The following is a 26030-nucleotide window of genomic DNA, read 5'->3' as shown; positions in this document are numbered from 1 at the left end:
TGTTAAAATTCAACTTTCACTTTTTTTCATAAGTCAGTGATACACTGGGGCTTAGGTGAGGCATAAAGTAAATTTGTTCTATCTCTGAAATTAGAAAATGCATCATTAAATGTGTAATGACTGAACGAACAAAAATTCTCTTGATAATGGAAGAAGATGGAACCTTTTGTCCTCTGGTTATCTGAAAATTAGTCAAATAAGGATCTGATCCTGGAAAAAAAAGAAAGAAAAAAGAAAAAAAAATTTTTTTTTTTTTAAATCCAATGCATCAAAATCCATTTTATTCTCTGGAAAACAACTCATTTTATGAGAAGTTTTCAGAATAAAAACAGTGACATCATGTTATCCAATGGGCATTTAGAATGATAAAAAATAAATAAATGTTTTGTGTTTCTGATGAGGACTGAAGTTGACTGAAAGATATGAGCAGAAAAAGTAGAAAATTAGATTAATTTGTTATTTATCATAGCAGTTTCTCTTGTTGTTGTTGTTGCTGTTGTTGTTTTTTTTTTTGTTTTTTTTTTTTGTTTTTTTTTTGTCCTCTAATAACCTCAATGGGTCGTAAATTGAAGCTACCCATAAGGGTCAAAGGAGGATCACAGAGTCCTCTTTCCTGACGAGAGCCAGACGTCATCATGACTAAAATTTGAAAAGTTTCTCAAAAATACTGGAATAATTTGTTAAAAAAAAAAAAAAATTACTTAAACTTTTGAGATACTGTGGTGAGAAAATAAAAAGTTAAAGAAATAAACAACGAAGGGTCTTCAGAGCTCCAAGTGTCCCTGGGTTGATACTGGTCATGCTCTGCAGCGCAGTGACTGACCAGCAGAGGGAGGCACAGACTCTCATATGGCCAGGAACAGTCTGAACACTGACAGAGCTCCAGGTGCTGTTTGGGTCTAAAGATAAAGGTAAATGAGCCACAGGTGACGTCTCTAACGGCTGCAGGAAGAACAGGGACCAGGTGAGACTCAGAGTCCAGACTACAGGGACAGGGAGGACAAACAGGGAACTTTTACTTCATGTGTCAAAGATTCAGTTTGATTCAGGACGGGAGGAAAAACCTTTTAGTTACTCCTTCACACCAGCAGGTGAGAACTTGTAAAGCAGCAGAGCATTTTAAAGTCTATGATACAGTGTTAATTTAGTCCTGAGGGTGGCGCTAAAAAAGGCCATACAAGGTCCTGGTCCTGGTCTGGAGTCAGCCTCCTCGTCCAGCTCATAAAGGGGCGTGGTCACAGTGTGCAAGTGGGCGGGGTTAGTGTGACTGGATCCAGCCTCCTGTGTGTGAGCTGTAGGATAAAACCCCTCCACAGTCTGCTGCAGGTTCACCAGACAGTCTCTGATCCAGACTGATCCAGACTGATCCAGACTGAGCCCTGATCCACATTTTCATCATTTTTAATATTTTGATTTTACTCTGAAAGTTTTCATCATGTTTTCTGCTCAGAGGCTGCAGGATCTGACCAACAGCACGGCGAGGAACACCACCCCACCTGAGGACTGGACTCAGGTAACACTCTGTCACTCATCACCACAGCACCGGTCTGATCTGAGTCCAGCAGGGACTGAACACAAACTCAAAGTCCGAGCAGAGCTTTGAGGGAGTAAATCAGGACTTTTTAGCTAGTTTTTTTATCGCTTTACATGTTATTTTAATTAATTTATTTAAATATTTTGATTTGACTCTGATCTTGTAATTATGCTGTTTTATCTCTTCACTTTGTCATGTGTCACAATTTTTAATACTTATCGTGATGCGTTGTTGTTTTTGACTTTAAACCTCATAATTTAGGCTTTTAGTGTCTTGATTTTTATAATCTTATAATTACACCTGTTTCTCTTTATTTTTACATTTTTAATTTTATTTTTATTTATTTTATTTTTATTTATTTATTTATTTTATTTATTTATTTTATTTATTTATTTTTCAAAAAAATTGTGACCTCCTGTCTCGTAAATCTGACTCTAAAATCCAAATTTTGGACTTTTTTTTTTTTACTACCTATATTAGTTGACTTTTAGTTGACAGTTAAGATTATTATTTCGACATTTCATCTGATAATTATGCCTTTTTTTTCTCATTTATTTTCTTTTATTTTATTTTGTCTCAAAATTCCAACTTATTATCTTATTACTTTGACTTTTGCCATCATTTTGACTTATTCGTCCTTTTTTTTCATATAAAAAATTTCGAATTTTGACTCGTCTCAAAGTTGTAACTTCCTGTCTGATAAGTTTTTTTTTTTTTAAAGTATATTGACTTTTTATTTTAGAATTAAACCTTATGTCTTTTAATTTAGACTTACAGCAACAAGTTGGAATTTTGATTTTTCTGTCATTGTTTTGTCTTTTAATCTCCTAATTGAGACTTTATTTTGCAGTAGCAGTAGTAGTCGTGTTAGTGATCAGTGTAACAGGAAGTTGCTCACTCATATAAAGGAAGCTGGTGTGTTTCTGTCACACAGAAGCTGCTTCACCAAAACTTTACTGTCTGAGCTTTTCCACCTGCAGCTGAAGCTCAGTTTGACTCGTCATGTAACGACGTTTGGTTCAATCTGAGAGTTTGTTGAGGAAAAAAGAAATGAAACGTTAGAGAAACAAGCAAACACATGTTTAAAAGAAAACACAAAGAGCTCAGAGGAAAATAAAGAAAGCAGCTTCTGGTTTTGATGAGTCTGTAGTTTGAGTCCTGAACAGTTTCTCTCAGGTTGTGGAAAGTCATAAGATGAACCAAGCAGCTGGTTTTAAACCTGCAGCAGGTTTCAGTCTCAGCTCTTTGGTGCCAAACCTTCTTCTCTATTTGACAGTTTCACTCTCTGACATCTGTAGCAGCTTTTAGCTCCGTGTGACGGTCAGACGGAGGATTTTATGATTGTCTGAAGAAAGTCCCAAACTATTCCCCGCACTGCTTTAACCGTACCAATCTATTCTAAACATGAAACCGCTTCATTTTTAAGGTTTTATACGAACATCAGACAAGAAATGCAAAGGTTTGAGTCACAAATATGAAAACAGACGGACGGAAAATGTAATAACGCAACTGAAGCAACGTTTCAAAACAACGAGCCGAGATCAATCAAAGAGGCCACGCCCCTAAATCCTCCTTTAACCCTGAATCTACTCTGATGAATAAAGAAATAACACAAAGTTACTGTACTGCAGGAGACAGCCTCTAGTGGACACTCCAGGAACTGCAGGTTCAGAAATAGGGCGTTAGCTTGTGCTGATTCCTCTGAATGTGAAAGTTTTGGAGAATAAAAACAAAAAAAAATCTCCAGAACTCAGCTTCTTATTGTTCATCCAGTTTCATATAAAGTTCAGCTTCCTCTGTTCACTTCCCCCTCATTGTTCTTTACTCTCTCCTGTTTCTATTTTCAATCCAGTGTGTGTGTTAACATGTTCATATTCTCTTTATTCACTCCTTCAGGCTCAACTGTTTTCACTTCCTGTTCAGCTTGTTGCTGTATTTTTTTAGCTTGTTGCTGTTTTTCCAACTTGTTTCTGTGTTCTCAGTTTGTTGCTGTATTTTCAGTGTGAGTTGATCTTTCTGTTAAACTGATCCAGGGTCTGCTGTGTGTCTGCAGGTGTATGAGGCCGTCAGGTGGATCCAGCTGGTCATGGCCCTGCTCAGGTCAGTGACTTACATACAAAGATATCAGCTCATTGTATTGTTTTTAAGGGAGGGACTCTGAAACATCAACAGCTGATCAGTTAGTCACATGACTTGATATGAAAAAGAGACTCCACAGAGGCCAGGAAGAGGTTCAATTGTCCAGTAGTTAAAATGTTAGAAAGTTGAAATGCTGAGCCCTAACCGTAGCTGCACCAGTCATAGACTGTCTGAAATCACTCCCTATTCACTATATAGTGAATACGTCATGTTGTCATGCTGTCTGAAATCTGAGTGAGCATGGTCATTCACTATATAGTCCACTCAATGTATCCCACAATGCATTTTGAAAAGTAGTGTATTAGCGATGCTCACTATATTATCAATATATCCCATCATGCATTTGAGTTCAAACACAAGAAATGGCTGATTACATGTTTAATGATTACTAACAGCATGAAACAACATTAAAAACTGTCAGAGAATAAAACTTAGCTCCCTGTTTAACTTTAAGACGAGCCCGTCTCACAACTTTGAGCCATTAAACCGTTCCACCAGGTGATGCATTCACTGGACCTTGTAATTCTTAAACACAGCATAAGTTCAGCGCAAATATATGGTTTATTTATTTAAAAATAACGTGTAATAAATGTTTCTATTATAATTGGCTGTTGCAGAAACTGTTTTGCAGTTTTTAAGAAAAGATGTAACTGTAAATCCCCAGCTGTCCGTGAGCGACGCGAGAGTAAATACGTCACTGTCAGCAGCTGGAAAATGAGTGAGTAGTGTCTGAAATGTTTTAATTTAGCTGATTGAGTGAACTATAGAGTCAACTACATCTGATTCACTGTGTAGTGAGTGGTGAGGAGGGAATGAGAAAGTGATTCCAGACACAACCTTAATTAAAACCTCGGAACCTCCCTATGACATCATCAGCTGTGAGGTTTCCATGGTGATATGGGGCAGACCTAAACTCTAGTTCCAGTCCTTTTTATAGCCTCTGTTTGGAACCCTAAGCCTAAACCTTTATGACATCATCAGCTGTGTGGTTTCCATGGTGACGGATCATCTTTATTCATTCTATTGGGCCAAAACTTTTTGGAAAATGCTGAATATTTTAAAAAGTACGTGGGTTATAAACATGAAGAGTACACGCAAAAGCCTCCTGAACATGCTTAACACTTTAAAAATTGAAAACTGAAAATCTGAGATAATATGTGAAAGGATTAGCCCGCCAAAAAATGTGTGGAGGAATAAGAAGCAGTTTTTTGAATTAAGTCACAGGATTTCTCTATGACGAGGTGCTCTGCATTCAAACTTAATTAGTGGATTTCATCAACTACAAAACATGAGGTTGTTAAAAGATTCAGTATAGCTGGAGAAATCTCCAAACAAGAGAGATAAGGACCAAATCTAGTAACCTCAGGCACCACTGCATTAGGAACAGATATGACTCTGTAGTGGAAGTCACCACATTGTGTCTCAGTTCAGTATTTTTAATTCTTTAATCTGTCATTAGATGAGCTGGTTTACTGATAAAGAGATGTTTCTCATCCTGTCCTGCTCTGATTTCTCTGTTTCAGCGTTCTGGGTTCAGGCTCCATCATCGTCTCTGTGATCTCACAGAGACTCAGACGCAAACCAGAGGTCAGTACCTCAAAGTTTCTGCTCTGTGATGGAGGCAGAGTCAGTATTAACCGTAAAAACCTGTTTAGTTTAAGAGTTTGTGTTTTTCATCATTAATCCAAAGCTTAGCAGAAAAAAACAGGCCAAACTAAACTGTAACTTCATGTTCCTGTGTATGCAAAACTGAGATGGTGTGTTTGATGTCTGTGTGTAGCTGCAGCCACTGTTCCTGCTCAGCGTGTCCGACCTGCTGCTGGCGCTCTGCTGGCTGATCGGCGCCGTCCTCTTCTCGCAGCGCTGCAACCGCCTGAACCGTCACTGTTTCCACCTGCACACCGTGGAGCAGGTAACACCACCCGTCATCGCTACGTCTGTGCGGAACAGAAAGCCTGATATCACACGCAAAGTGAGAGGAAAAAAAAGCAGACTGCTCCTTTAAAGGTCACTGAAACTTCACCATTTTTCGCTGTTTACTGAAGTTAAAGTCTTCTCCTGTGAGAATCGAAGGTTTTGGGGAAACTTCTGGGCTGTTTCCCTCGTGTTTGGTGACAGTGAGGGGTTTCCTTCTGCTCAACAAACAAAAACAAACCAGTGAATGTTTCCTTCACATCAAACTAAAATCAGGAACTATCACGTGGAGCGTGGCATGAAACCTGCAGAGCCACTTCCAGCGGGAAAATCACAACTTCCTCCTGAGGACCAGCAGCTGAAAGAGAAAGTTTCAGAGTCTTTGCTGCAGAAATACGATAAAACTTCCACTTAGAGGAAAGTGTTTGGTAAAATCACTGAGTTAAACCTGGTTCTAAAAAAACCTTTAAACGGTCGACAGTGGAAAGTTAAACAGGAGGAAACTCCATCCTGCTGTTCCTGGGGAAGTCCAAACCAGTGCCCATACGGTTCAGTATTCAGGATTCCTGACATAATAATGTGTGTCGGGGTGAAAACCTCAAAGATCATGGACGGGACGTTATTTCAAAACAGTTTGGTCTTTAGATCAAGTCAAGTTTTGGTCTCAGCGATGCTTTCGAGACTTTGTAAGGGATCTAGAGATGGTCTCACTTTTACATGAGCTGCATTTACACCAAAGGGTCCAGGAGCTTTAAGGACACGGTCACTCTGGAAAACTGTACCGTGCTTAAGTCCAGTTTGTTTGGTCGGTGTAACCGCAGGTGTGCCGTGCTCAGGGAACATATGATCCACGGCGTACCATCCACAGCGTACCATCCACAGCGTACCATCCACAGCGTACCATCCACAGCGTACGATCCACAGCCTACGATCCACAGCGTACCAACCACAGCGTACCATCCACAGTGTACCAACCACAGCGTACCATCTACGGCGTACCATCTACGGCGTACCATCCACGGCGTACCATCCACAGCGTACCATCCACAGCGTACCATCCACAGCGTACACAGCGCGCACGGCGTGCCAGATATATACAACCGCAGGTAGTCTGCCAGGACGAAGAGACACGATGAGAACTTATTTAGCCTTATTTAGCGGTGTTTTTGTGTGAAAGTAACGTGCTGAAAATTCTCTAAATAAAGCGTGAATGCAGACCCATATCAGAGTTTTTCAGTGGGAGTCCGTTTATTTGTGTTTTTGGTCAAGTAAAATATGGCCCCGTCTGAGTGCAGAGGAAACCTGCAGAGGAGCAGGGAGGGGGTGTTTGGTGTGAGCGCTCTGGGCTTCTGCTGCACAAAAACACTGCTGTAGGGGTAATTTCTGCCCTAAACCTTGTGATAGGACCCAACTTGTTCCATCCTGGAAGATCACTTTAAGGCGCACACATGGCCCGCCTACGTCATCATGAAGCGCCTCTTTACATGTAGCACGTCTCATCAGAATCAGCACAATGAGACACAGAGAGCCCTGCTACAACTTTAGAGACTTTTGGACTCATGTTAGCTTGTTTTGGTTCAACACAGCGCGCTAACACCACGCCTCTGTTTAAAGGGACTGTCAAGAGAAACGGTCGCAGCGATCGTACGCTGTGGATGCTACATTATGCATGAAGTGAACCGTACTGAAGCCAATCTCTATGTTTACCGCTCCCTGAGCACGGCACACTCGTGGTCACACTGACCAAACAAACTGGACTCAAGCACGGTACGGTTTTCCAGTGTGACCGTGTCCTAAAAGTTCCTGGACTGTTAGCTGTTAGCATGGAGGAGACTCAGCCTGTGCTGGTTTTGATGGAGATGAATTTCACTGCAGATGAATTCATTGACTCTTGGAGGGAGAAAAAGCCGTCACCACCCGAAGCTGTTTCACAAAGACCCAAACAGGGCGGCCATATTTTCTCTTTCACCGTATCACACTGAATCTTATTGTTGATGGAGGGAGAAATACTGGACCCATCCCCCAAAGTTCCTGGACTTCTGGAAAGTACCATGAAATCTAGACTCTGCATTCACATCCCAAAGTAACAGAGCAGATCCTACCCTGGAGTCTTGGTGGATTTGTTCCCACATGACCCAGTCCTGAATGGACCCTGATCTGGGTCATTCTGGGATGAATCAGATCATCAGACCAGAGCCTGGATGTAAAGACTGAGTCCAGAAAAACACCACCAACATTCCTGACCCACATCTTTTGTCCTGAGCCGCGGAGCCGCTCCTCTTCAGAGTGTTTACGTTCAGGGAGCGTAGAGACACAAACACCAGATCTGTTTTCGTCCTGACAGGTCCTGTACATGGCCTCCTTCCTCTACACGCTGAACTTCATGTGGAACCTGTACGCCGGGGTCCGAGAGCGGCTGAACAGCTGCTTCAGTGGATACTCCGTACAGGTAGGAGCTCACACCTGAGAGAAAACCGTCACATGGCGTCTGTGTCCCTTTGTTAATGAGTAAAATATAATAAAGAGTCTTTTCTATGGGGTTTGGATCTGTGTCCTCTGAGTTTAACCTCTTTTCTGGATTTTTCCCTCAGTTTTCCAACAGAGTGAGCACGGCCAACAAAACCACGGCGGCGCTCTCAGGGTGAGAGCAGACTCAGCTGATTTCAAAGTTTGATAAAGTTTATGATCCTCTCTGTCGTGGTTAGAGTTAAAAACGTTAACGAACGTGTTTCCGTGGTGTTTAACCCTTTCTGCTCCTCGTCTGTTTGCAGACTGATCCCCGTTATGCTGATGATCCCGGCGTCTGTACAGGAGAACATCAGCCAGTGTCACGCCAACTCCAGCCAGCCCTACAGGTCAGGGAACGCCGCGTCAAACACGATGTAAACGAACAGCTCATGTTTGACTCTGTTTTGACCCTCACTGTGCACCGTACCACACCAGGTGTCTCCTGATGCACACCGGAGCGCTCTATTTCAACTCCCAGGAGCTCCAGCCAATCAGAATCTGCCACATTCTGCACATCTACCGTATCGCCATCTTCCTCGCCACCTTCTTCATCACGCTCCTCGGCATCATAGTGAGTAACGAGTCAGGAGAGGACACGGCGTTCAACGTGCGCCCCGTTCTGACGGTTTTATTTGTCTCTGGTGAACCAGGTGCTCATTGTCAAAGCCCGTCACATCCACCGAAGAGTCGTGACGTCGAGCGGTTACCTCGGCAACCAGCAGAGGGCGTCGTTCCGGGCGATGGACGTGAGGATGATCCTGTACCCGCTGGTCTTCGTGCTGTGTTGGGGTCCAGGTCTGTCAGGGTGTGGTCAGGGTGAGGTCAGGGTGGCTGTGGCGTGATGGGGGCGGAGTCTAACGGTGTGTCTGTGTCTCCTCAGCGGTGACTCTGGCGTTTCTGCAGGTGAAGAGGCCACCTGGAGGTCAGGGCGGGGCCGGGGTCGTGCTCTTCATCGCACAGGTCAGTCAGGTTCAGGATCACCTGGTCCAGACCGTTTGGTTTTTGACCCTTTGTGGTCGTTTTTACATTTTTGGTTTAGATATTTTTTCTCTCTTTGTGCTGTCGTTGGGTTTGTGTTTCCTCGGGTTGTTTTCTGCTCCTCTCGCGTCTCTTTGCAGTGAACTTGTGTTTCTTGACTCCAGCTCTTCTTGCTCGTCTGTCAGCTTCCTGTCAGTCTTTCCCGTCTTTGTGATTCGCTCGCTGATCTTTCTGCTCCTACCTGAGGATGTGTTCGTCTGTCACTGGTTGTTTCTCATTTCTTTGAGTTTGTTTTTTTGTCTCTTGGGTGTGTTGTGTTTTTAACTCCTCTATACTGTGGTTGTTATGTCTCCATTTTTTTTAATGTTCGATGTCTTCTTCTCTGTTTCGTATCCCTCTGTTGTTGCTCTTTGTGTCCTTGTTGATTTTTCACTCGTGTTTGTTTTTAGCCTTTTTGTTCTGTCCTGTTTTGTTTTTTCCACCTTTGTTAGTGTTGGGGGGTATTCCACGAAGCTGGCTTAGCTCAAAGCCTGGCTTATTTGGGTTAGCCGCGCTAACTTTAGTGAGAGTTGGGTTCCACAAACGAGGCTTAGGGCTGGCGTGGCTTGGTAACCATGGTAAATTAGCCAGTGCGACTAGCCTGGTCCCGGTCAGGCTAAACGTCAGGCTTACCTTAGCTGCGTCTCAGAGAAGGTCAGACCGGCTTCTAAAAGACGCCTTGTGAACTGCAGGTGTCACATTAAATTAATCTATACCTGTAATATTTGATATTCTTGTTCGTAAACATAAACTGAGACGTTTTGGTAACTTTTCTGACACCTGCTTAAAAGCCAAAAAGTCAGAAGGATCGTGAGGCTCCGATTTCACGGTCCGTATTCATACTGAAAATCAAGATCAAGCTTTTGTCCTTCAGTTCCACGGGAGGTTTCCGTCCTCCCTGAGCTCGCTTTAGGACACCTGCGTGATCCTTTGACAGGTGAACCGCCCCAGTTATACTAGACTGGAATAACCGTGAGTCAAGACATGTCAGATAGTAGACTGTGTGTCCCTGTCACAGGAAAGTCAGTGGCCGAGTGGTTAGAGAGTAGGATATACACGCACAGGAATCTATGTTTTACTTGCAGCGTGGGTTCGATCCCACTTGTGGTAACTATTTGAAAATAATTGATTTTCTTTCTTCTGTCTCCCTCAAAGTACAGTCAACATATAACAGAATAAAGGCAGAAATTGTCTTATGATATAAAAGGTGACAACAGCCACAATTTTCCATAGAAATACCCTCCTTTACCGGCGGTCCGTTCTGATCATGATTATAATGTAAAGGTGATTCCACATGGTGACATAACTTTGTGTCTTCCTCCTTATTTAGATAAAGGGCACTGTATCACTGACACATCTCATCTGACAGCTGAATCATCTCTAATGAAATGACATCTCATCTACATGTCTTTTTCTGCTGTTTTAGTCAGTGTTTGATGAAACATCACCAAATGATTTGACCCATAAGCATGATATTCTTGAACCAGCAGCGTCTCTGGCTTTAATTATTGCCACCGTGTCACCCTTTTATGTGATTTTCACTTTGTAGTCATCATACGACTCCATGAGGAGTTTTTTCTCTACTGAGGGAAACATCTCCGCTCTCGGTTTTGACATGATTTGGTCATTTCGACAATTGACACGTCGGGGCTTTTTATCTACCGCTCGTACGCTTAGCCGCAGCTTGGATCAGCCTGGCTTGGATCAGCCTGGCTTGGATCAGCCTGGCTTGGATCAGCCTGGCTTGGATCAGCCTGGCTTGGATCAGCCTGGCTTGGATCAGCCTGGCTTGGATCAGCCTGGCTTGGATCAGCCTGGCTTGGATCAGCCTGGCTTGGATCAGCCTGGCTTGGATCAGCCTGGCTTGGATCAGCCTGGCTTGGATCAGCCTGGCTTGGATCAGCCTGGCTTGGATCAGCGTCTCTGACAATCAGCTGAGCCTCGTTAGTGGAACAAGTTGCAGCTGAGATTGAAGTGGCAGCTTATTCAAGCCACGCTTACAGTGCCCTTGTTGTTGGGTCTCTATGTGGTCGTTTTGTGTTTCCCTGGTTGTTGTTGCACTTTGTGTCTCTGTAGTTGTTTTTTTCCTCTTGTTGTTGTTGTTTAGTGTCTGTTTCTGTTTTTCCATTCTCTCTGTTGTTGTTTTATGCTCCTTTCTAAGTGTTTGTTTCTCTCTGTAGTTGTTTTCTGTCTTGTTGTGTTTCTTTGTCGTCTCTCTGTGGTTTTTCTTCGTCTGCGCGTTTGTTGAGTGTGGTCGTGTCTCTTTGTGGTTGTTTGGGATCTGTTTGAGCTTATTTCATCATGTCTTTAATGTCCTATTAGGGTTTTTTGCGTTTCTCTTTGTGTTAGCAGTGTAAAGACTTTTTGCACATCTGGTGATTTCTCTCCTTTGGTTTTTGCCCCCTTATGTGGATCGTTGTCGTTTTGCATCTTTGGGCGCCTAGGTGTTTTTCTTCCAGTCTCTGTGTCTTTTCCATCCATGTGTCTTTTCATGAATCTCTTAATGGTTTTGAATGTGGCCTACGTGAATCCACACTCTCCTGTCTCCCCTCAGGCTCTGACCTCGGCCTCTCAGGGTTTCCTCAACAGTCTGGTCTACGGCTGGACCCGAGCGCGTCCCTGCCGAGTCCGCAGAGGACGGGTTTTATCCCGGGACGTGGACACTCAGACGCCGCTGCTGAGCTCACAGAAGAGAAGTTACCAAACCCTGCGCACCGTGGGCTGAAGCTGTGGAGCAGCCACAAACTGAAAGTGAAAGTGAAAGTGAGCAGGTGTTTTCTGCTGCAAAGACTCGCACAAAGCTCTGAACTCAAACTGTGGCTGAGCGGGAAAACACCTCGGCAGGGTGTGTGTGTGTGAGGGACCGACTCCCCCGTCTGATCTTAAACCGCTCAGACGTGAAAAAGGGAAGAAGGAGGCGCAGGGGGAGTTTACAGCGAGAGGAAGAACAAACCAGAACAGGATTCGAGAGGCGCTGCTGTTCGACCTCTGCACCGCCGAGTCTCTCAGGTTCATTTCATCACATGACCCCGAGTGTGTCGGCGTCCGGGCTGAGCACTGTTTCCTGCAAGTGTGACGTCATTTTTTCAGCTTTGATATTAAAGAAACTTTACAAACAAAAACCTTTAACCTGTCTGTAATTTGATCTCTTCAGCTACAAACAGGAAGAATGAAACTGCTGACACATTTTAAACATTCGTTAAAGTAAAACGTTTTCGTTAGCGGTGGATTCCCCGACAGAGTCCTGCAGGGTCCACGTGCTTTGGCTGCTTTAAAGAGGGGGTGTTTCACACAGTCATCAGTCTTTATTTTCAGTCTGTAGTCTCATTTCAGACTCTGGTTAAAATGTTTCATTTCAGCTGCTGTCTCTTTAAGCACTTAAGAAGCCCCCTCCGCTGCTGCAGTGATACAAAGTTGCAATTGTATGGTTAAGATAGTCAGAAAATGAAGTTTCTTTGAATATTTTGGATTTTAAATCCTCTTTCTAAAAAGATCACCAATCTGTGATGTCACACATTGAGCAAGTCTTGTGTCACTCTCTAAATTCTTGAAACTCCGCCCACTTAAAGTGCTGGTTTTTGAACATTTAACATTTGTTAAAACTATAAGGTGTAACACGACCTCTTTAAACTCGTCTTAATAAGATTAATAGAAAGTGTATTAAATGATTGACTTCAGGATCTGAATCATCAAGTTTTAGGCGAATCAAATGAGAGGGCGTGGTCAGACAGCTCATTAGCATTTAAAGGTACAGGCACAGGCTTTTCTGAGCAGGACTGAGACCAATACCTCTCAACATCAACTCTAAGATAAATCTGTTTCACTGATTGTTGGATCTCTTAAGGCAAATGAAAAAAAAGGCATTTTTGTTCAATTAAATTTGTTTTATTTAGTTACCTTTGATGAAATTGGCCTCTCCTGAAATTGTTAACATTAAATTTGATAAGTTTAATATTTGTGATTTCCTTTTAGTCTGACTCTCAGTGGAAGAGGTCCAGCTGGGAGCTAACTGGGAGCTAACTGGGAGCTAACTGGGAGCTAACTGACCCCTGTGTACGGCCTCACAGGCCCGTATTGTTCCAGGAATAGCCTGCCAGAGTTTCCTGTCATTAGTCAGAAAGTCTGACCCAATTAGGAAACATTTTTCTCACGAGAGCAATTAAGGAAATGATTTTCTGTGACACTGAGTCAGAAATTCAGGACGTGTGGAGAAGCTGAAACACGCTCGTCAACAAGATCCAGAAGAGTTTCACCAAACACTGACAGACTCTGTATGAGCCCCAGAACAAACAAAGTGATCTGCTTAAGATTTAAACCCCTGAAAACCTGAGCTGGCGCTGAGGGCCGACAGATGCAGCTCTAACACAGTGATAAACACCTTCAGACAGGTTTTTTTCCTGTGCACTGCGTTATTTGGGACAGGGACCAGTTAGAGTAAGTGTGACGTTCAAATTTAAAATCAGCTTTGAACTTGTTGAAACAACATTTTATACGTTTGTTTAATTGTGTAGTTATCATTTCTGTTGGTATCAGAGTATTTTATATGACATTTCTACTATTTTTCACCATTTAAAGAATCAGTCCCATTACACTGTCAAATGGAGAAACAACAAAAACGAAATTGCTAAATAAGTAACATAAATAATGATCTATTTATAATATAACAATATGGTAACAATAATAAATAAATAGAATTACTAAATAAATAAAATAATAAATTAATTAAAAAAAATGATAATATAACAATATGGTAACAATAATAAATAAATAGAATTACTAAATAAATAAAATAATAAATTAATTAAAAAAAATGATAATATAACACTGAAATATAACACTGAAATATAAATAAGTAAATAAATAATTAAATACATAAATAGATAAAATATTTATAATATAACAATAATATAAAACAATAAAAAGATAAACTAAATAAATAAATAATATTTAATTTTAAAACTTGATAATAATGTTTTGTTGTACTGAGCATGCCACTTTTTTGGCCCAGCTATTTTAAAATATTTTAAATTTCATTTTTACAGTGTAATACATTAAAAAATCTTATTCATGAGATTTTTTTTTGTGTAGCACATATCAGCGAGGTAATTCAAAGTGCTTTACAGAGAAACAAATCAGCTAAATATATGGAGAGAGAAAAAAACAATTAAAAAGCAGAAAAAATAACATAAAAGCAAAATAAAATGGCAAAAAAATGAGGTTAAAACAGATTTTAAGTGATAAATATAAAAGTTGCAATGTCAGAGTTGGATGAGAAACACTGCTTACACCAGCTGACTATGCTTGTCACCCATTTAAAGTCTAATTAGCAACTTCAAAATTAACAGACTGATGTGTTTACAAAGGCGAGCTCATTGATCTGTGTCCAGTGAGTCTCAGTTTCACTGTTAACACTGTTTTAGGGACTTCACTGTTTAACTTCAGCAGAATGAAGCTGAAACAAAAACTGTTTGTCTTGTTGATATCGTCTCTAAATTTGGCTAAATTAACGTCGTGCTGCAGATTGGTAAAAAGTGAAGCTCTGTCAGGTCTGTTCCCTAGAGGAGAAGAAAACTGTGGTTGGTTTCCTCGTGGTCATCTTTTGCATTCTCCCACTAATCCACACCACACACAGCCATGGATCTCAATTCAACTGTTACGCTGATGATACCGAGCTCTGTCTCCACCAAAAACATCACTCTGACACCTTTCCACTCTCACAAACTGCCTCACTGACGTCTAACACAGGCGAACCACCATGTTTCTGAACTTTTAATCGTGATAAATCTGAAATCCTTCAGTCACATTCAGTCAATAATCACATGCCAATCACAAAGAAGACGAATTGCTGGATGTCTTCATTGTTGCTCTCTGTTTACTGTGGCGTGTTTTTCTTCTTCGTTGGATTCATTAGCGGGGTACACTGAGTCGCGCTGCTATGATGTCATGCTATCACGTAGCTAATGCTGCTATCAGCATCAGCTTACACGCCACCGACCAAGAAGGGTTGACTGTTGGACCGTACCAAACTGGACCGATCTAAACCAGACCACTTGGGTTGGCAGAGCCTTTTCTCAACTCTCTCGAACTTTCACCCTCTAAAAATCCACAACTCTGTCTCAGGCTAAACTGACCTTTCAAAATAAAAGCCTCTAAGTTCATCCTGCACCAGTCTTTAACTATGTGTCCAAAAAGTGACAATCAACATGTAAAAGCAGAAACTATGAGCAGAGATCAAAACCTTTGATCCCTCGCTCTTAAAGGTCGTTAAATTCAGGTTTGGACCGGGCTGAACCTGTGACCTCAGAACCGTCAGTCCTCCTCCTCCTCCTCCTCCTCCTCCTCCTCCTCCTCCTCTTCCTCATCTTCGTCCTCCTCGTGGTCGTTTCACATCGCCGGGACAAAACCGTGCAGAAACCCCCTCACACCACATGACCCGGCTCCATTCACAGAGAGACACCCCCCCCCCCCCCCCTCCCCCCCCCCCCCCCCTCCCCCCCGGCTCATTATGGGATGTGGTCCCCCCCCCCTCCTCTGCAGAACAAAGACTTTCCACTTGAATCAGACCTCAACTTATCAGGAATACTGAAGTTCACAACGTCACAGCAGGACGCCACATCACAGTGAAATCAGTGAAACGAAATGTCAGCCACTTCTCTTTTTCTACACGTCGTTTATTCACAGAGGGAGAGAAGAGAAACCAGGTCAGACCTCCTGGATCCAGACGTTTAGTGTAGACTTCACTCCCGGCTCAGGGTGAACCTCACGTGGAGAAACGTGAACCCCCTTACGCTCAAAACCGTGAGTAAATTGCGTAACGGTTTTTATGTAACGTGCGACACGGTCTGTGCGGTGACATAACCTCTGCCAGCGTGCCATCACAGGCGATTACACACCTACAAACCCCGTCTGTTCTTGTTCACAAACATCCCGATGAGGGGAGAGGAGCTCCACGTCACAACAGAGGGAAGCAGAGGACGAACAATCGCTGAGGGCGAGAGGAGAGGCTTTGTCCTCTGACGGCGAGCAGCAGGGATCGTTCACAGGAGGCCTGACGTCCTCATGTTTGGACAAAATGTCACAGAAACCCACGCTCAAGTGTGGCCCTCCAGGATTCAACGTGAGAAAAGCCTCGAGAGCAGGAGCCTGATGAGCTGAGGGTCCCTCCACGTTCCTGTTTCCTCATCCGCTGTGTGTGCTCCGTAAAAACACAGAGGAAATAAATTATTTAAAGACACAGACTGTTTTTTTTTTTTTTTAGTGTTTTAAAACCTGGTGTCTTTGGCCTCGTTTCCACTCGATTCAGCACACATTTTGTGACACGTCCTGTGACTAAAACCAGGATAGGTCTTCAAATCACCGACCCGTATCGTCCCACTTTCTGGTTACCTTCTGTTGGGGTGTCAGACTAAACTGATCCAACCCCAGAAGGTGGAGCTAGAAACACTGCAGCCTGCTGATTGGTGGAAAGAATGGTCACTTCCTGTGTGACAGCAATGATAAAAAAAAACCCAACAACATAAAACCCTGACATGTTTAAACCTCCAGTCCACTTCCTGAAGAGAACTTCCTGTTTGTTTGAAAAATGGTGTCACCAACAGCTTTCCATGGTCGACTCGTGTCACGTTTTTCTTCTTCGTTGGATTTATTAGCAAGGTACAATGTGTAGGCTGGAACCAGCACCAGCATCAGCCAGGTCACAAAGGGGGAAGTGAGGACTATCTGTTTGGTGTTGACTGCAGTGACACCTGTGGCCAGAATCTGTAGCGTTTTACAGCAACCTCTGGTCTAAGAATATAAGGCGATGCAGAAGTGTTAAAATCTGCTGTTTCTCCAGTGTCCACTTGAGGCTGTCTCTGAAAGTACAGGAAGTAACAAACACACCAAGACAAAAAAATCTGTTTCCAAAGCAGAAATTAACCTATTTACAGCCTGGTTCAAAAAACGTCTCCTGTCTGAGTCGATAACTTTAGTATCAGCTCCCACTGTACGGGGGGGGGGATTAATTTCTAACTCTGCCGTTCAGAGGATATTAAGATTGCAACTCGCCCAATCAGAGGCACAGTTCAGGGTCACATGACCGACAGGCACCCTATGGCTGTAGGTGAAGCCCTTGCCACTGCCAATATGGCCGCTATAGCTGATCTGCTTCGTTTTCTGTTTCAGAAACAGACGGGTGACATCAGCGAGACTACGACCATGTTTTATACATTCTATGGTTTCACCCAGAAAGACTACGTTTCCTATGAGCACTTTATTCAAAAATCAATTTATATAAACATGATTTACATATCGTCTTCCATGAGGGGAACTCAGGAACCTGTTCACAAACAGAGCCCTCTGGATGCTCTTCCTAAACGCTTTGAGCAGCAAGTGAGCTCTGGATGCTTCTCTTGTCAGTCTTACTCATTTTATTCTACAAGGATTTCTTTATTTTATATTTATTACTTTAATGATTTTTAGTTGTTGTTTTTTTATGTCCCTCTGGATGCCTTTCCTCCAAGTATAATGTGCCCAAAGAGCGCCCCCTGGATGCCATTTTAGTATCTTCAGTGTGAAAATATTCCCTTAATAACATTTTTGTCTTTAGAGAAAAAAAAATGTAAAGCAGTGCCTGATGAATTCCCTTCTTGTAATCTTTACCCAGTAAAGGACTCTCTGGATGCCCTTTGAGCTGAGCTGAAGTCTGTAGCGCCCTCCAGTGGGGAAGAAAACCTCACCACACCTTTCTTTCAGGTGAAACCTTTATTTTGAGCAGCCTTTCATAAAAGCTGTGAGTAAAGATCACTGGTTCATCATGTTGTCTGATGCCTTGTGACAGTTATCGTCCCACCATGTGAACTCAGAGCCGCCGGCCGCCACGAAGTCCGCCACCGTCTTCCTGCCGTCGAACTCTTTGGTCTCTACGACCTGAGAGGAGACTACAGTCAGAGAGGAGGACTCTGGGCTTTTTCTGTTATGATAGAAATGTTTCTTAATTCACCTTCCATTTTGAGCTCATGTGCTCAGCGTTGACCACCACCGTCTGCGAGGATATGCCGTAGTTGTCTCCTTTATGGATGAGCCACTGATCGCCGTTGGCCAGCGTCACTCTGACAAAAGAAGATACATAAAAGAGAATCAGCAAATGAGCACTCTGACGAAATCTTCAGGTTTTAGCTTTGAGGGCTCACCTGACTCCAGAGTGGCTGAAGGGGCCCAGCATGAAGGGAACTCCCAGCAGGGGCCTCTTCATCTTCTCAGCTTTGAACACAGGAGAGTTGTAGAGCGCCGTGAGCTCCGCCTTGGACAGCTCAGCGTTATGGTTCGAGGTTCCACCTGTTGGAGCAGATCGTAAAGACGTCAAACTACTGTGGTGGCTTTTTTTTTAACAGTAATATGTGTGTGTATATAAATATATATATATATATATATATATACACACACACACACACACACACACATATATATATATATATATATATATATATATATATATACACACACACACATATATATATATATATACATATAAATGTGTGTGTGTGTGTGTGTGTGTGTGTGTGTGTGTGTGTGTGTGTGTGTGTGTGTGTGTGTGTGTGTGTGCGTATATCCTGGTATATATCTTACCAGGATTTTAAATCCTGGTAAGAACTGAATAATTTGCAGTTTGCACAGAAACAAAAATATTAACAGGGAGGCAGAAGAAAATTCATAAAAGGAATAAAAATATGAAAAGAGAGTCTGTCTCTGCAGGAATGTGCAGGATGAATTCAAAAAGCCTGAGCTATCTGGCACCATCTAGTGGAAGGAGTAAGGTGTTACTTCTACATACAATAATAAAATATCTCAACGTTACTGATGCAACTTCTCCACTTAAATGCTAGTAGACAACTTAGACAAAGATTTTTGTTTATAAAAAGTAGTTTCCAGGTGGTTCCTGTCACATGACATCACCTGCTTCCTGCTCCTCTCAGTGGAAGACACTGTGGACGCAAATTGAACTGGAAAGAGTCAATTTTCATATTTTTCTTTTGATTTTACCCCAAAACATATTCATAATTATTTAATCATTCAAGTTTCTTGAGTAACCCTAACCCCCAAAAAATGATCTTGGGGTTATTTTTTTTTTTTTTCATGGGATTATTTTCTTTTAACAATATTTTTCATTTACTATGACTATATTATTAGTTTGTTATAACTTTTTTGCTTTTATAATTATCAATAATGCTATTAGTAATTAGGTGACCTAGTGTGAGGCTGGGTGACTAAAGAACAATAGTTGTTGCCAGTCATAAAAATGCTGTTTTCTTCAAATCAAAGTGTAAAATTGGAGAAATAAATGCCTAACATGATTCAGAGAGACTCAACTTATGAAACTTTTTGCTGTACAACTCTAAAAAATTGGGTATAAACAATTAAGTTAAAAATATTGTGATTTTAAATTTCAGTGATGGTTAGGGTTGGATGATTAATTTATTAATTTAATTTAATTTAGTTTAATTTAATTTAATTTAATTTAATTTAATTTAATTTAATTTAATTTAATTTCATTTAATTTCATTTTATTTTATTTTATTTTATTTTATTCAATTGTATTTTATTTTATTTTATCATTAAATTGAATAAAATATTAAATTAAATTAACACTATACATTTAAAATCAGAGTTAGTTAATTCTGGTTAAATTGAATTTAATTATTTATTAAATTTAATTATTAATTTAATTTAATTTAATCTAGTTTACTTAAATTTAATTTAATTTAATTAAATTAATAATTAAATTTAAATTGAATTGAATTGAATTAAATTTAATTAAATTTAATTAAATATTAAATTGAATTTAATATTAAATTAGATTAACACTTTACATTTAAAATCAGAGTTGTTTAATTCTGTTGAAATTCAATTTAATTATTTAATTAGATTAAAACAAATTACAACAAATTGAATTAAAACAAATTAAAACAAATTAAATTAAGTTTAAATAAATTAACACTGTACATTTGAAATCAGAGTTTTTTAATAACATTTTTGTATTTGGAAGCTCTGCTCAGTGAAATATTTCTATGCCGTACTTAAATAATTATTTAATCACATGGTAGTTATAACATATGTAATCATTTCCATGCTGCATGGACATTAAAATAAAAGTCTTACCTCCAAAGGAGGAGTCCACGGGGATCTCCGTCAGAGCCAGAGCCACGGCACAGAGCAGAACTTTGAAGGACGACATGTTTGATCCTCTTCAGGAGAGTTTCACTGTCACAGCTCAGTGAGGCGTTCAGGGACTGTTTAACCTCATTGTTTACATCCACCTCACTCAGGTTAATGAATAACTTCTGTTTACAGATGGAAAAATCCAGATTACATGAGAAATGAGGGCAGTAAAATCAATACTGACTAAATAAAACAAGTTCAGACTGATTCAATACCTGAGGAGTCGTTTCCATAATCACCTGTAAACCCCGCCTCCCAGCTTTAAGAAATGATGATATTAGCTCATATTTTATAAACAGTCCTAATTTAACACTAAAAAAAGAAAAAATCAAACCCACAATATGAAAATTAAACAAAAACAGCCCAGACACGTTAAGGAAAAGACATAAATAATTTGTTGTTATGCTGATGATACTCTGCTGTTCCCGCCTCTGAAGCCGCTGACCCAGAGGAATAAAAAGCAAACACCGCTCTCTGTTGGTTTAAGGCTTTATTGTTTATAAAGCAGAGAGTAATCAAACAGCAGCTCAGGAGGCCACGTGTCACTGCTCCATCATGCGACCTGAGGCGTGGTGACAGTTGTCAAAGAGGACGCTGTAGTCTGTCCCGCCAACCTTCACGAAGTCACCGACCGTCTTCGTCCCCTCAAAGTCCCGTTCCCCAATAACCTGCAGAGACCACAACCACGTCTGACTGTTTGTTTTTTGATGGTTCCTCCGTTCCTGAATCCACTCAGAGAGACTCACCTCCCAGCCGGAGCTCATGTCGCTGGCCCTGGTCACCACCGTCTGGGAGGATTTCCCATAGTCGTCTCCTTTATGAACCAGCCACTGAGCGCCGTCAGCCAGAGTCACTCTGAGGGAAAAACAGCCGTTAGAGAAATCACACATCACTGAGTCAGACTGAATCAGAGGAGTCAGTGTGGAAACTGGTTGTTGATGTGGAAGTTTACAGACGGGCCTCAAACCTCTCTTCAACGGCCAGCAGGGGGCGACGACTTTGAAGACTGTCCCAAAGCGATAATTGTGCTCAGAGGAGAGAGGAGAGAGGATGGAGGAGACTGATCGGAGGAGCTATGATCGAGGAAACACAAGAGCTGGCTTTGCGGAAGTCTTTTCACTGAACGACACGCCCCCATATGGAATATCACTCTCTGATTGGACGCTGCAGCAGCTCAGACTTCACATGAAACTTCACAAACACAACGGAGTTTAATGAGAGAAAAGACGAGCTGAGGACAGGCACGGAGGATCGTTCAGAAACTGATCATAAATCTGGTAATAAAGTGTTTGCTGTGAGTTTAAAGCACAAAACACTGAACACAACCATCATCAAATCAATATAACAGAGGATTAATACTGAAAACTGACTGATCAATAATATCTTCCTGAGACAAAACTGGACTGATCTGTACCGGACCACTTCTGCAGACGACCACAGTGTGAAGAAGCGTCTCCTCTGCTGCTTTAGTTTCTCCTCCGTTCAAGTTATGAAAGAGAAACTCACTCAGCAGCTTTTCTTATGAAACAGTCTGTTTTCCACCGCTGATCGTTGGTCACAGTAGCCCCGCCCCCAACCTCTGATGTAGTTGGTGCTTCACTCTGGCCCAGCTAAATCAGGTAGGCTGGAACCAGCACTAGCATCAGCCAGGTCACAAAGGGGGTAGTGAGGACTATCTGTTTGGTGTTGACTGCAGTGACACCTGTGGCCAGAATCTGTAGTGTTTTACAGCAACCTCTGGTCTAAGAATATGAGACGATGCTGAAGCTCTAAAATCTGCTGTTTCTCCAGCATCCTCTTGAGGCTGGCTACAGGAAGTACAGGAAGTCACAAACACACCCAGCCAAAAAAAGCTGTTTTCAAATCAGAAATTAACCTATTTACAGCCTGGTTCAAAAAACGTCTCCTGTCTGAGTCGATAACTTTAGTATCAGCTCCCACTGTACAGGGGGTGAATTAATTTCTAACTCGACCGTTCAGAGGATATTAAGATCGCGAGCTTGCCCAATCAGAGGCACAGTTCAGGGTCACATGACCGACAGGCGCCCTATGGCTGTAGGTGAAGCCCTTGCCACTACCAACATGGCCGCTATAGCTGATCTGCTTCGTTTTCTGTCTCAGAAACAGACGGGTGACATCAGCAAGACTACGCCCATGTTTTATACAGTCTATGGTTTCACCCAGAAAGACTCCATTTCCCATGAGCACTTTATTTAATAATCAATTTATATAAACATGATTTACATATCGTCTTCCATGAGGGGAACTCCTAAATCAGGGGTCAACAGCTCCTCAAGAAATTTTAAGAGAAACAGAGTCGGCTGTCCGAAGCCCTCCCAGGAACCTGTTCACAAACAGAGCCCTCTGGATGCTCTTCCTAAACGCTCAGAGCAGTAAGTGAGCTCTGGATGCTTCTCTTGTCAGTCTTACTCATTATATTCTACAAGGATTTGCTTATTCATTAATTCATCTATATATTCTTTTTTTTTTTTTTTTTTTTTTTTAAATATCCCTCTGGATGCCTTTCCTTCAAGTATAATCTGCAAAAAGAGCGCCCCCTGGATGCCATTTTAGTACCCTCAGTGTGAAAAAGTTCCCTTGATGCCATTTTTCCCTTGAGAGAACAGAAAATGTAAAATAGTGCCTCGTGGATTCCCTTCTTGTAATCTTAACATCTTTACCCAGTAAAGGACCCTCTGGATGCCCTTCCAGCAAACTTCCTGTAAAAAGTTCATCAGTCGTCTTTCTTGATCAGGGAGATCCACTGTTGGACTCTGGATCAAAGGTTAAAACAAAGAAAGATCAATGATGTTGCTGAAGAGTCACCTGTGATTAAAGTCAGTCCTCACTTTAAGCTGAGCTGAAGTCTGTAGCGCCCTCCAGTGGGGAAGAAAACCTCACCACACCTTTCTTTTAGGTGAAACCTTTATTTTGAGCAGCCTATCAGAAAAGCTGTGAGTAAAGATCACTGGTTCATCATGTTGTCTGATGCCTTGTGACAGTTATCGTCCCACCATGTGAACTCAGAGCCGCCGGCCTCCACGAAGTCCGCCACCCTCTTCCTGCCGTCGAACTTTTTGCTCTCTACGACCTGAGAGGAGAGGAGAGCACGGTCAGAGAGGAGGACTCTGTGTATGTTTCTGTTATGATAGAAATGTTTCTTATCTCACCTTCCATTTTGAGCTCATGTGCTCAGCGTTGACCACCACCGTCTGCGAGGATTGGCCGTAGTTGTCTCCTTTATGGATGAGCCACTGATCGCCGTTGGCCAGCGTCACTCTGACAAAAGAAGATACATAAAGGAGAACCAGAAAATGAGCACTTTGACGAAATCTTCAGGTTTTAGCTTTGAGGGCTCACCTGACTCCAGAGTGGCTGAAGGGGCCCAGCATGAAGGGAACTCCCAGCAGGGGCCTCTTCATCTTCTCAGCTTTGAACACAGGAGAGTTGTAGAGCGCCGTGAGCTCCGCCTTGGACAGCTCAGCGTTATGGTCCGAGGTTCCACCTGTTGGAGCAGATCGTAAAGACGTCAAACTACTGTGGTGGCTTTTTTTTTAACAGTAATATGTGTGTGTATATATATATATATATATATATATATATATATATATATATATATATATATATATATATATATATATATATATATATATACTAATTGATGACCAGTTTTAAAAATGTTTGAAAAAAAAAAAAAAGAAAGAAAGAAAAGAGTGGGATGCCTAACATGCCCAAATAAAGGATTTTAAATCCTGGTAAGAACTGAATAATTTGCAGTTTGCACAGAAAGAAAAATATTAAACAAGGAGGCAGAAGAAAATTCATAAAAGGAATAAAAATATGAAAATCGAGTCTGTCTCTGCAGGAATGTGCAGGATGAAACCAAAAAGCCTGAGCTATCTAGCACCATCTAGTGGAAGGAGTAAGGTGTTACTTCTACATACAATAATAAAAAATCTCCAGGTGGTTCCTGTCACATGACATCACCTGCTTCCTGCTCCTCTCAGTGGAAGACACTGTGGACGCAAACTGTCCTGGAAAGAGTCAATTTTTATATTTTTCTTTTGATTTTACTCCAAAACATATTCATAATTATTTTATCATTCAAGTTTCTTGAGTAACCCTAACCCCCCAAAAATTATCTTTGTTCATAGGATTATTTTCTGTTAATAAATTTTTTTGTTTTATTTACTATGACTATATTATTAGTTTGTTATAACTTTTTTTGCTATTAAAATTATTAATAATGCTGTGTAATAATTAGGTGACCGAGTGTGAAGCTGGGTGACTAAACAACAATAGTTGTTGCCAGTCATAAAAATGCTGTTTTCGTAAAAACAAAGTGTAAAATTTAAAAAAATAAATACCAAACATGATTTGAAGAGACTCAACTGGCAAAAATTGTTGCTATACAACTCTGCAAAAAATTTGGGCAAAAACAGTTATGACCAAATTGTGATTTTAAATTTTGGTGATGTTTAGGATTGGTTTATTTAATTTAATTTAATTTAATTTAATTTAATTTAATTTAATTTAATTTAATTTAATTTAATTTAATTTAATTTAATTTAATTTAATTTAATTATTAAGTTCAATTAAATATAAAATTAAATGAACACTATACATTTTAAAAAAGAGTTGTTTAATTCTGATTAAATTTAATTAAATTATTAAATTAATTTAATTTAAATTAATTTAGTTTGAATTAATCAAATTTAATTCAATTAAATTTACATTAATTTAATCTAATTTAATATAATTTTTAAATTGAATTTAATATTAAATTAAATCAACACTTTTAAAATCAGAGTTGTTTAATTCTGGTTAAATTTAATTTGATTATTAAATTAAATTAAATTTAATTTAATTTAATTTAATTTAATTTGATTTAATTTAATTTAATTAGATTTAATTTAATTTAATTTAATTTAATTTAATCAAATTAAATTAAATTAAATTAAATTAAATTAAATTAAATTAAAACAAATTGAATTAAAACAAATGAAAACAAATTTAATTAAGATAAAATAAATTAACACTGTGTATTTGAAATCAGAGTTTTTTAATAACATTTTTGTATTTGGAAGCTCTGCTCTGTGAAAATATTTCCATGCTGTACTTTAATAATTATTTAATCACATGGTAGTTATAACATATGAAATAATTTCCATGCTGCATAGACATTAAAACAAAAGTCTTACCTCCAAAAAAGGAGTCCACGGGGATCTCCGTCAGAGCCAGAGCCACGGCACAGAGCAGAACTTTGAAGGACGACATGTTTGATCCTCTTCAGGAGAGTTTCACTGTCACAGCTCAGTGAGGCGTTCAGGGACTTTTACAGAGTCCGGACGCTCCTCCCTGTTTGACCTCAGTGTTTACATCCACCTCACACAGGTTCATGAATAACTCCTGTTTCAAGACAGAAAAATCCAGATTACATGAGAAATGAGGGCAGAAAAATCAATAACGACTAAATAAAACAAATTCAGGCTGATTCAACACCTGAGGAGTCGTTCCCATGATCACCTGTAAACCCAGCCTCCCAGCTTAAAGAAATGATAATATTAGCTCATATTTTATAAACAGTCCTAATTAAACAGTAAAAAAAAAACTGTTACAACACCACCAACTCCTGCCAACTCTTTTCTGAGTCATTTTCTGTTTTGATATAAAATACTATGTTATCCCTGCTGTCAGAAATAAAAAAAGAAAAGTTTTGTGG

At 40.6% G+C, this 26030-nt stretch overlaps 2 protein-coding genes across 2 annotated transcripts; one reads left to right on the top strand and one right to left on the bottom strand.

The window, feature by feature from the left end:
* Nucleotides 1–1426: 1426 nt before the first annotated feature.
* Nucleotides 1427–12140, top strand: tmem116 (transmembrane protein 116; the record flags this gene model as incomplete). Its single annotated transcript, XM_074684110.1, has 11 exons — nucleotides 1427–1513; nucleotides 3588–3634; nucleotides 5197–5260; nucleotides 5454–5585; nucleotides 7932–8036; nucleotides 8179–8228; nucleotides 8359–8442; nucleotides 8531–8666; nucleotides 8746–8890; nucleotides 8976–9055; nucleotides 11667–12140. Coding segments are annotated over 11 exons (1101 nt in total), but the record flags the coding sequence as incomplete, so codon positions are not given.
* Nucleotides 12141–20850: 8710 nt separating this feature from the next.
* LOC141801253 (uncharacterized) lies at nucleotides 20851–25585 on the bottom strand. The gene is made up of 6 exons (XM_074684231.1): nucleotides 25510–25585; nucleotides 23669–23813; nucleotides 23479–23587; nucleotides 23278–23399; nucleotides 21055–21163; nucleotides 20851–20976 (listed from the first exon to the last, which is right to left on the bottom strand). Exons 1-6 carry the CDS (start codon nucleotides 25583–25585, stop codon nucleotides 20851–20853), a joined length of 687 nt encoding a protein of 228 aa, XP_074540332.1.
* Nucleotides 25586–26030: the final 445 nt, after the last annotated feature.

The sequence above is a fragment of the Halichoeres trimaculatus genome, unplaced genomic scaffold, assembly GCF_033239565.1.
Source record: "Halichoeres trimaculatus isolate MK-OKI-2021-1 unplaced genomic scaffold, fHalTri1.1 fHalTri1_scaffold_12, whole genome shotgun sequence".
NCBI lineage: Eukaryota > Metazoa > Chordata > Actinopteri > Labriformes > Labridae > Halichoeres > Halichoeres trimaculatus.
This window is presented reverse-complemented; position numbering and strand designations above follow the sequence as displayed.

Bases quoted from the DNA above. Each gene is read 5' to 3' on its own strand.
- LOC141801253 (XM_074684231.1), bottom strand. From the start codon at position 25,585: ATGTCGTCCTTCAAAGTTCTGCTCTGTGCCGTGGCTCTGGCTCTGACG. The intron at 23,814-25,509 runs GTAAGACTTTTG...CTGCTCCAACAG, and splicing joins CGTGGACTCCTTTTTTGGAG to GTGGAACCTCGGACCATAAC. The intron at 23,400-23,478 runs GTGAGATAAGAA...CTCTCCTCTCAG, and splicing joins ACATGAGCTCAAAATGGAAG to GTCGTAGAGAGCAAAAAGTT.